The sequence below is a fragment of the Cebidichthys violaceus genome, unplaced genomic scaffold, assembly GCF_023349555.1.
Source record: "Cebidichthys violaceus isolate CVI_PGR_0920_01 unplaced genomic scaffold, fCebVio1.0.p SCAF_54, whole genome shotgun sequence".
NCBI classification, from domain to species: domain Eukaryota; kingdom Metazoa; phylum Chordata; class Actinopteri; order Perciformes; family Stichaeidae; genus Cebidichthys; species Cebidichthys violaceus.
In genome coordinates this window covers 741,131-752,052 of record NW_027176750.1, presented here as the reverse complement: position 1 = coordinate 752,052, position 10,922 = coordinate 741,131, and the positions used below count along the sequence as shown (strand labels likewise).

Sequence of the window (10,922 nt, the reverse complement as noted above, 5' to 3'; positions counted from 1 at the left end):
ACGACAGGATTTGTTGTTTGACGGTCCTGTAGATAACTTCGGCACACTGACGTCAGTTATGTTTTTACCATGTGTGTGTGTATGTAAAATAAATAAGCTTTATAAAAACGGCTTTAATGGTAAATACCTTATTTATCTTTATTTCTATCATTATAATATAAGTTTGCTTTTTCTTGCTTTTAAAGTAGCAGAGAATAAGTTTCTCATCTTTTACTTTATTTAACAGAACAGAACAGATAAACAAAAATAAACTTCTTTTTAACAGGAATATTATTTTTCTCTCTTTTCTAATTTAATCTTCAGTATGAACAGAAACTCTCTCTCTCTCTCTCTCTCTCTTTCTCTCATTCTTTCTCTGTTTGTCTTTCTCTCTCGCCCTCCTCCCCCTTATGTTAACTAGTCGATTACATCACTGCCAAAAGCGAGGGCTGCGATTGGCCGCTGGGAGGAGTAGCTGCCCCTGCTGGCGGCCCCTCCCCCCTCGACTCTCCCTCTGTCTCAAAGGTGTTTTCAGTGTCTGAGAGCCGCCGCTGCTGCTGCTGCTGCTGCTGCACGCAGGAGGACAAACCCACGCTTTCATTCTCCACCTCCCTCCATCTCTCCCCTCTGCTTCCTCTCACTGCAGCGCTGTCTGCTCCACCTCCTCATTGTGCTGGTTCTTCAGACGGAGCGTGTGCGAGAGTGAGTGTGTGTGTGTGTGTGTGTGTGTCTGAACGGAGGATGGGTGGATTCCTGAAAGAAGGGAAGGTGTGATATCTGAAGACAGTGACAGATGGATGGATGGGGAGAAAACAGAAGCATGATGCTGCCACCGCGGTGCGTCTGCTGAGCCAGCGATCTCTGCTGCCACACTGGTGAAACATTGAAAGAGAGAGAGAGAGAGGGACTCTGCGGTTGGTCTCCTATGTCGCTTGCCCTCCATCGCTCAGTCCTGCTGTCTTGGAAGCGTTTAAGAAGAGAAGAATAGGAAGTTCTTCCTGTCTCTGTTGAGACTACAGCCAAATCTGGAATTATTCCTCTACGATATTACAAGCTGTTGTGTGGCTGAAGCTCAGGTCTGAACTATTTGAGATTACTTTATTCACTTACAAGCTCATTTGTTCATGTAGAAGCTTGTTGTGCGCTCTTTAAACCGGACTCAACTCAACTGAAGCGTTACACTGCTGTAGAGAGTTTATTGTCCCGGACACAACTTGATCCTGTTGAAACTCAAGCTCTTCACACTGCGAGGAAAAAAAGAAAGAAGCTCAAACTCTGATTTCCTCACTTGAAGACGACTCTGTTCATCTGGAAACTCTTTCAACCACTTGGAAACTCTGATATTTCTCTGCTGAGTTTCTCCTCCATGCCTTTGTGGACTCGTTTCATTTAAACCTTCCACTCTTCTCTCTGGAGTTTCCTCATGGAGCTTCAGAGCGCCACCAGCGGTCTCCCCGGCCCCCTCTCCCCGACTCTGGACTACGGCGGCCCCATGTCCCCGTTGTCGGATGGCCCCGGCCCATCTCATGCCACCAGCCCCGGCCGGGGGACGAGCCCCAGCCTCAGCCCCGGATTCACCGGCCAGGCCGCCTTCAACTACAACCAGCTGGAGGGGAGGTTTAAACAGCTTCAAGGTAAGATGGGCACTCGACTTTTTGGAATTCTGTCAAAATGTCCCGAGAAGCATCAGAGCTCAGTGAAATCTACTTGCGACATATCTTTTGGATTTTCACACTTGGAAGCACTTAGTTGCCGGTCTCATCCAGACGCAGTGACTTCAGGGAAACGGTAGAAACGGCTCAAATTTCTAGAAAAGAAAAGACTTCTAGAGGTTCAGAGTCAACGTGCCAGATGAGAGCAGCTGCAGCTTTTTAGGATGTTTTACAAAGTAATCCAGGAAATGTAAACGGTGCAAATACATTTCCAGAGAAAACTGGAAATGTGACTTCATGAGAAACATAATCTAAGTGTATTCAGACTTCCTGTCATCTGTATGAGTTGTCTGAAACTTTTCATATCTACTCTTGATGTAGTTAACAATCAGCAATTTTAGAAAAGTTGGAAAGAAACTAAACATTTTTACTTGTGACTGCAGTTAGGTTGTTTTTAAGTTTAATTTAACTCACAAGCCAAAATGTGATAGTCACAAGTTCATTATGTTAACTCACTGAGCTGTAACACTTTGTGTGGATGAATCTTATCTCGGCAAACTCTCGCTGTATCAGAGCCCCACCCTGCCTCTCATTCATTCAGTCATACTGATGACGCCGATCGGGGCTGCTGGGTATTTAGTGCCTTGCTGAAGGGGCAAGGGGCCATTTGAAAGACGACAGCTCTCACACCCACATTCTTTCAGATGGTTGTGATGTGACCAGCGAGCCTCCAGCCAGTAATATTCTCAGTCAGTCGGTCGTATAATCAGCTGGGTGTCGGCTGAGACATGCCCAAGTGGTTTAGTCATTTGTCATATTTTATTAATGGGGAATTCGTTATGCATTTCTGGACGGTGATTCACAAACATGCATTTCTGACTGCCATCTTTAAAATAAAAAGAATTAATCACACAACAAGTTTATGTACAATATCCCAAAATCTTTATCCTAGGCCTCCCTACGATCCGTACACTATCTTCATCTTTAGACCCCTGAGCCCAGGTTTTATGAACATGAGGACTTCCATTCCCGCTAGAAACACGTCCAACATGGTAATCCTTCAGCTCGGGGATCGGATGCTGCTCTCTGTTGCTGCTGGCTGGCTTCAGGAATAAATAAAGACGCTGGTTTACACAAGTGCACATCATTTCTTTTTATTTAGATCAATATCCACTGGCCCTTGCACCTAATCCAAGAGAGTCTAGTGTTTACTCTTCAGCTTTCATTGAAGTGTGCAAATTACTTCCTCATCTAATTCATGCAAACACAACTTGTAATGTGAAGCGCCCTGATAAGAGCATCCGCAGTTTCAAAACTGAAGTTTATCTCCTTTCTAAACAATCTACATTTGTTTAGTTTATTAAGTTAGATGAAGTTTTTACAACTGATATTCGCACAGTAGGAACACAATGTCCGTACTCATCTGCTTTTGGCCAATAACCTTCAGAACAAAGAGTTCTACGCCTCGCATCCCACAAGAAGCTCTCAGAAGCTCATCAATGGATGTTCTCATCAATGAAAGGTTTTTAATACCAGAACCGTTCCTGTGGAGAAGCACTTGAGTGTAAAACTATCGGCAGGCTGAATTTAGCTGAAGGCTAATGGAGCCGGTTTACTGATCGCAGCCTCGTCAACGTGCCGATGTCCAGAAACCTTCAGTGTCCCTGAAGTCAGTTGCTCGTATCTAAAAGTAGCTCGCTGGCTGGAGGCCAGGCGGAGGTGCTTTCTGGAAGAGGTTTGTGGGGCTGCAAGCTAAGAACTGTTAGATTCAGGAAACACAATGTGGCTTTGATTTGAAACAAGAGAAGATGAGCCAGCGTGTCGGTGTCCCCTGAAGATCTTCCTGCCCGTGAAGGCCTCTGGTGTTCTGAAACAGGAAACGCTTGTTTCGTTCTACGAGCCAATGGGAACCAATTTGCACCTCGAGGTCCTTCGGTTGAACGGATCTTTCTGAGCCGAACGGCACTTTGTCAGATGTTCATAGAAGCATTGTCAACGAAGGTCTTATCAACAAAGTTGTGTGTTTGGAGAAGGGCAGATTATCGTCTTATCTGTTCAGGACCATAAAGTTTTAGTGCAGAGATGTGGGTGGATCTAATTGTTGTTGCTGCAGTGGTAAAAAGCCGGACTTCAGGACAGAGTGAAGAGGACCTTCTTCCAGGCTATAATGCACTTCTGTCCATCACAGTTTACCTAGTATGTTCCAAATCCCCCAAAATATATCCTCATGTAGCTTCAGGTCAAAGCTTGCACAGTTTTAGCCACATTTTTGCACAAATATTGAATATTTGGAGTAAGTTGAGCAGGTTGATGGACTTTTTATGATTGTTTTGACACCTTTTGTCTGCTGCGGAAGCATGCCCCTACTATTGTCCCGCATGAATCCAAACGGACAACAGCTGTCGTTCTCTGTGAAGGAGGGGAAAAAAAAACAAACGTTCGATGAAAAGCGTTGGAGAAAATCAATTCACATGAAAAACACAGTTTTTGTCCTCTGAGTCTGAATCAATTCACGGAATCCGAAAATCAATTTGTCTGCGTTTTGATCAAATGATGTCTGCAAAACTAAACTACAAGGACACGGTGCAGCACCCGGCCGCTGTACAGAGCACACACACACACACACACACACACACACGTTTGAGTTCATCTTTAATGAAGGCAGTGTTTAGGCACTTTGTGGTTTTCTTAACCGTATAATCGTCTTTGCAAGGTGAAGGTGAAGTACTTTGTGAATACCACTTATGCCGAGACTAACGCTGGTAAACGAAGTGGAGCACCAGAACAGACAGCCACTTTACAAAATACTCGATATTTAAGAGACTTTGGTTAGACGTCTACTTTAGCAACACAGTGCTCAGCGCGCGTGTCTGTAATTGTCTCTAAAAGTCAAGTTTGATGCTCTGTCTGTCGTACAGAGAACCTTTTAAAGACTAGAAACCCGCCCAGGTCTTTATGAAACCCTGATTGTCCCTTGAAACTCTTTAACTTCTCAGATTAGATGGACCTCAGACAGATAACAGGTCTGGGAGTTGTTTCTTTTTATGAGGGCCATTGCGACGCGTTTGAGAGGATATAAATTCACGGGGTGTGTGTGTGTGTGTGTGTGTGTGTGTGTGTGTGTGTGTGTGTGTGTGTGTGTGGCTCAGGTGGTCCAGAGCAGCGCCTCGTATCCTAAAAGGCTGCTGGTTTTAAATCCCAGCGGGGTGATGAATATGGGAGCAGTGGGTGATTATTGCACTGCAAAGAGCTCCAGATGTGAGAGTGAGGAGACTGAAGGGAGCCGAGGAGCAGCGCTTCTATTGAGCGAACGTCTCCCGTTAGAAGTCGAGCAATCATGGAGGGAGACGAGTCATCAGACTGACTCGGGGGGGATGCAGAGTCGGTTAGATGCTGACTGATGGCGAGCTGAAGGAGTCAGGAGAACGGTGATGGAGGGTGTTGAACCCACAGCTTCTCTGTAACCAACCTGTGTTGTCTGAAGTGTGATGTGGTTTTGGTCATATTTGGTGATCAGAGCTCATTGCAGTTTCTGTGTCTGGACTAACTTTCAGGCCCTTAAGCGTCTTCAGCGTCTGTACTGTGAGTGTTCCCCCATGAAACTAATTATTTGAGCGGTGAACGGTTACAAGAGGGATTTATAGGAAATCCTTTGCTTTTGATTGGACCTCTAAGAAGTGGGCGGGCCTAGAATGTAGCGCGATACGGAGCTACAGAGGACTGTTGCTGAAAGTTGAAGATTGATGGATGGATGTCATGTTTTTGGTTAAAGTTGGATGGTACGTGTTTATGTAAATACGCTGAAGATCACTGGATTTTGTTAGAAAATTTCACAGAAATTATGGCCTTATGGATACATGTAACATTTATGATAAATGTACAGATAAATATAGATGGATAAATAAATTGGTGGATAGATGAATTAATAAAGTAGATGGATGATTAAGCGATTGATGGAGAGACAGACAGAGGTATAGATAGCGTGTATATTTAATAATCTTACAGAATCAGCAGTTTAAAGACATGAACATTAGAGGATATTTGATGGAAGAGTTTGAATTATAGACGAAAAACCAGCATTTTGTTTCTATCTAAAAATATCAGTCTGCTTTTGCCAAATTCATTCATGTAAACAAACATTTTGACGTCAGCAGAAACGATAAAAAACAATGTGTTGGTAACAGCTTCCAATCCTTTGTTTTGAAATTGGAGTTGGGCGTGGCTACACTTAGACAAACACATTTGAGTTATGGATGATGACAGAAAAGACTGTTAAACAGCAATAAATCATGAATTAATGTACGATTTAAAACACACTAGCTTTCATGTCAGATCACACACACACACACACACACACACACACACACACACACACACACACACACACACACCACTAACACAACGAACACACAGCCATGCTTACAAAACAATAACACCATCCCTCTCTGCTCCTCTGCTCCCATCATCCCCCTCTTTTCCTGTGTTCTGAGTCAGCCAATCAGCGGACATCTTGGTGGTTTGGGAGCCCCTGAGCTCTGCGTGTGTGTGTGTGTGTGGGTGGGTGTGGGGGGTGTGGTGGGGGTGAGGATTAACAGAGGGGATGGGGGTTTGTCTAAAATGGTCCAGAAGGCACAAAAAATGTCCAAAACCACATCGTCGTCCCAGGTTGTTTTCGCCTCTTTCTGTCTGTCTAAAAGGTGTTCATCCACTCCTTCATCCTGCGTCCTCCTCTTCTCCTCTTTCTTCTCCTCCTCCACCTCATCAATGTTTCATGAGCTTCTGCTGAGCGCCTGTCATTGCCCCCCGATCATCCTCCCCCTCTCCCTCCTTTCTCCTCTTCCCTCCCTCCCTCCATCCTCTTAGTGGAATTAAACGGAAGCTTCAGCCGTCTCGTCCTGATAAAAGTCACACAAAGGCGGGATGAGCAGCGCTTCACTCCTCCTCGACCAGCAGGAGTCGGCGAGTCTCCGCTCGGCAGCTTCTGACATCATCTGATGTCAGAAGCTCTTCGCACAAATGACAAAAAACGAGCGTTTCAGCGATGGAGTTGGTTTTTAAATGTAGTGAGCATTGAGAGGATTATAGACAAAGATGTAAAAAATATACACCGTGTGTGTAGATACTTAACCCAGTAAAATGTATTAGATACAGTTAAACATATTTATTTAATGTCAATATCTTATTTCAGGAATATCATTGCTGCAGTTTTTCCATCTTATTAAATTAAGCATCATTTTTGTATTTTTCCCCTTGTTCCAGACGGCCATTAGTTTCCTTTAATTTCCGTACAGTATAGAAATCATTAGCGCAATTGGAGCTTCTGTTATTCAATCCTTATATGTAAATGATAAATAAAGATAATGTAGAGTTGAGACGGCGAGGAAAGGTCTGATCAACGTTAAGTGGTGATTCTGTTAAACAGCAGATTGATCATAAAAGTCTACACTGCGTTTCCTCATCACTTGTCTCCGTCAAGAATTAACTTTATTTGCACATTTGAATATATAGCCTCCTATTTGAATATATATTGTCATTGATTACAGTTCACTCCTAGTTTTCCAGAAATAAGTCAGACCTGTGATGTGAAAGTTGTTCTGTCTTTGTCCTTCTTGTGAAATGAGTCCGACACGTCTGTTATTGTCTCGTGTTTTGTCATCTTGGTGAAATTCTTGGCTTTTCCTCAGTGGTAATTCCTAAAATGTTGACAACATGGAAACGATTCAGAAACCTTCACCTGAGGTGGAGTGAGCGGTATCAGTTACACACAGAGAGAGAGAGAGAGGGGGAGAGAGAGAGGGGGGGGGAGAGAGGGGGAGGGACAAAGAAGGGTGTTGTTAAGTGTCTGGGCCGAAGGTGACATTAGTAAGTGTGTGACAGTCTGAGGACAGGGAAACCACTTGGTGTGTGTGTGTGTGTGTGTGTGTGTGTGTGTGTGTGTGTGTGTGTGTGTGTGTGTGTGTGTGTGTGTGTGTGTGTGTGTGTGCGCGCGTGATATCATGTTGTCTTGTTCCACACGCAGATTTGCAGCATAAAAGGACTCTTTGATGGGAACGCTCGACTGAGCATGCTCACAACAGCACAGAGGTGGGCGGGGCATATCTGAGCCCAGAGAGAGAGAGAGAACCACCACAAAGTAAAAATCTATAAATAAACTGAAAACTGTGTGTGTTCAGGTTATCAGCTGCACAGGATGAACGGTTATTTCCATACAAAAAGGAGAAGTTCACTGAAACCACAGACCACTGAGAACACATCAGGTTCTAACTCGTTTGGACGCTTTTAATCGGTTTCTCTCTGGTTTTGTCTCTACCGCCGTAAAGCCACACCATTCAGACCAAAACTATCACGATGAGGCATGATGTGCAAATGTATTTACAAAGCTCAGTAAGATGGGGGGGACAAAATGACCTCAATCGTACATTTTTCCTCAGCCAACCAGTAGTTATTTATTTGTCGTAGAAACGAGCTGAAAGCAGAGGCAGCTGAGTGTGTAGCTTCAGTTGTTCATTAAATGCAGCTGGTTCCACCTTCTGAACTCTCACCTCAACAGCTGGGGAGACGATGCTCAAATGTGTCTCTGTATTTAACCTACAACATGTATATGATCCTTTCAAAAACTGTTCTTCTGCAAGAGAATAGCTAGTAATGCTAAATGATTTACCATAATAGACAAAATGTTTGGAAGCTTTAAACATAAATATTAATGCAAAAAAAAAAAAAATGAGTTTGGCAGATCCTGACAGGAAGTTCAGGATTCAGATGTTTTAGATTCAGTCGGCTCATAGATTACTGGAGGAAAGTTATTGCATAATGATGGATGTTTATGGCACTCTGATGCTGTTTCATTAGCGTTAGAGTGTCACTCACACACACACACACACACACACACACACACACACGGTGTGTTTCTTTTCTCAGCGATGAGGAATGTCCGTCATCCAGCAGTGACCGATGAAGGTAACGTGACCACCGTAATGAAGAATAGTTGATTTATATGGACACCATTTTGTTTCCTGGCTGACAGTAGAGAGCTCTGTGAAGCTGACAGTGATGCTGAAAAGCCTGTTTGTTTGTTAATGAGTAAAAAAAGGGGGGAAAAAAAAAGCAGCATGAAGGGGAGGAAGGAGGAAAGCGTGGCGTCTTTATATCAAACTGTCAGTGACTCGGCTGCGTTTCCTTGAAGGATGTCCCACAGTGTAGCGTGTTGCTGTGGCTGCTTGTTGCATCTGTTCCTCAAGGACATCAACATGGACTGTAGCGCTGAGCGCGGTCGTGCTTTTACATCCCATTTAGAAATCTGAAAAGAGACGCTCCTTATACCTTGAGAAGTTGCCTGAAGAGCTTCTTGTTTTTTAAGTTTTCTTCAGTACGAGATGAATCCAGTTATAGTCGTCTGTTCGTTAATGGGTGCACTGCAAACAGGAGCTGCTAATAGCTAATTCTGCTTACTTATAATGGTGCCACTTGGTCAAAAAAAGTCAACGGATATAAGATAAAAAAAAAAAAGATTGACGTGTTGGTGCAGTCCAACTGCCGCAAAGTTAAACTCAAGCTAACCCCCATTCAAAGTCCAAAACTAGGTTTGACTGTTTCCAAGTGATGCAACTGCAACCTGAAAAAGTCCCATCCTCAGCAAAAGTGATTTTTCAAATTCCGTGTGTGTGTGTGTGTGTGTGTGTGTGTGTGTGTGTGTGTGTGTGTGTGTGTGTGTGTGTGTGTGGGTGTGTGTGTGGGGGGGGTTAACCCTGGTGTTAAGTTGATTAAGTGAAGAACCTCTGTGAATTAAGGGTCACGTAAAGTTGATTTGGGTTTCTCTCTCTGACTCGTGAGAAAACAAGAACTCACAAACGAGCTCCGTCACGTCGGTGTCTTCTGCTCAGTGACATGAACTCAAGGTGAGCTGAAGGTGAAATAACATCACTAATGGGAGCCTGCGTGTTTCTGCTCTCTTGTGTTTGTCATGAATATTTGTTCCACACGTAAAAACTTGAATTCTTATCAGATCGACTTCTCCGCAAAGATTTTTTTTTTTTCTGGCTTCAAATCCCACATTCTTCTCAGAGACCCGGTCACGATGGTGAGTTCACACGCACCAAACCGGTTTTGCCTCTTATTCCGAAGAGAGACCCATGAGCCGTATCAAATGTAGTTATTCTGAACAATAGCAGAATACGAGTGGAATATCATCGTTGGAGCCGCTCTGAGATCAACGTGTCGTTTCAATGATCAGCATTCAGAGACCTGAAACACTTTCATTTGGGTTAATTGACTTCTAGTTTGGCGCCGAAGACTTGGACTCAACCCAAATAAACTCCACAACGGCCGAGGCTGAAAATGTCTCCCGAGTTAACGGGACACATGGCTCCAGTCAGTTTAGCAGTGTGATAATCAGTCAGTGTGTTCAGCAGCGCTCAATAGTCCTCTGTTCCTAATGCTGGCTCACTCTCTGCTGCCATGGGGAAACACTGCAGCACTGTGTGTGTGTGTGTGTGTGTGTGTGTGTGTGTGTGTGTGTGTGTGTGTGTGTGTGTGTGTGTGTGTGTGTGTGTGTGTGTGTGTGTGTGTGTGTGTGTGTGTGTGTGTGTGTGTGTGTGTGTGTGTGTGTGTGTGTGTCCCATTCACATCCATTCATTTACACTCTGCTCTCATATTTCAGACAATACCAGAGGTCGGTGTGATTGGCTGAGAGTCCAGCGGGCTCAGCACTGTGTCCTGTGATTGGTTGAAAGGGTCTGCCGGTCTCCTGCCGTCTGACCGCGGGACGTTGGGAAACATGATGTTTCTTTATCGGCTTTTATTTTCTTCGTTTGGTTCATTAACCGACCCTTTTCACGCTCATTCAGCGTCTTTCAACATGAGGTTCTGCGGGTCGGCGTTTTTTTCTGTCCGACGTTCTGTCGTTGGTCGTTTTGTTCGTGCTGGAAAATTGATGTTTGATTCCTAAATCCTCTCCGAAGCAGAATAGACACATACTCTTTTTTTAAGGAAACATCAAAGGAAACCTGTTATGCAGGCTATATATTCTTAAGCAGAGCATTTCTCCTGTGAATTATTAATTTATTATACCTCAGCCTAAATATGCTGTGAGCTGTAACACGTAGGAATATACCCCCCCCCCCCCTCCCCCCCCCAGAACAGTTTGTGAAACTAACTATTAATGTGTTCACTGTTCTTTGATTCATCAGTTCACTGTTTAGTCAATGAAATATCAGAAGAAACGTTTTCTTGTTTTTGTCCAAGAGTTCAAAAACTATAAGTGAATGATATAAAGCAGCTTATTTGTTAACATTT

The 10,922-nt window shown here is 43.9% G+C and overlaps 1 protein-coding gene across 1 annotated transcript in view; it reads left to right on the top strand.

Annotated features, from left to right (window-relative positions):
- Positions 1-551: 551 nt before the first annotated feature.
- Positions 552-10,922, top strand: part of LOC137888427 (spectrin beta chain, non-erythrocytic 1-like) — a 64,233-nt gene continuing 53,862 nt past the window's right edge. Inside the window, 1 exon segment of the mRNA XM_068731813.1 lies at positions 552-1,613. Within this exon segment, the coding sequence (XP_068587914.1) occupies positions 1,403-1,613 (211 nt within the window). The 5' untranslated portion in view covers positions 552-1,402.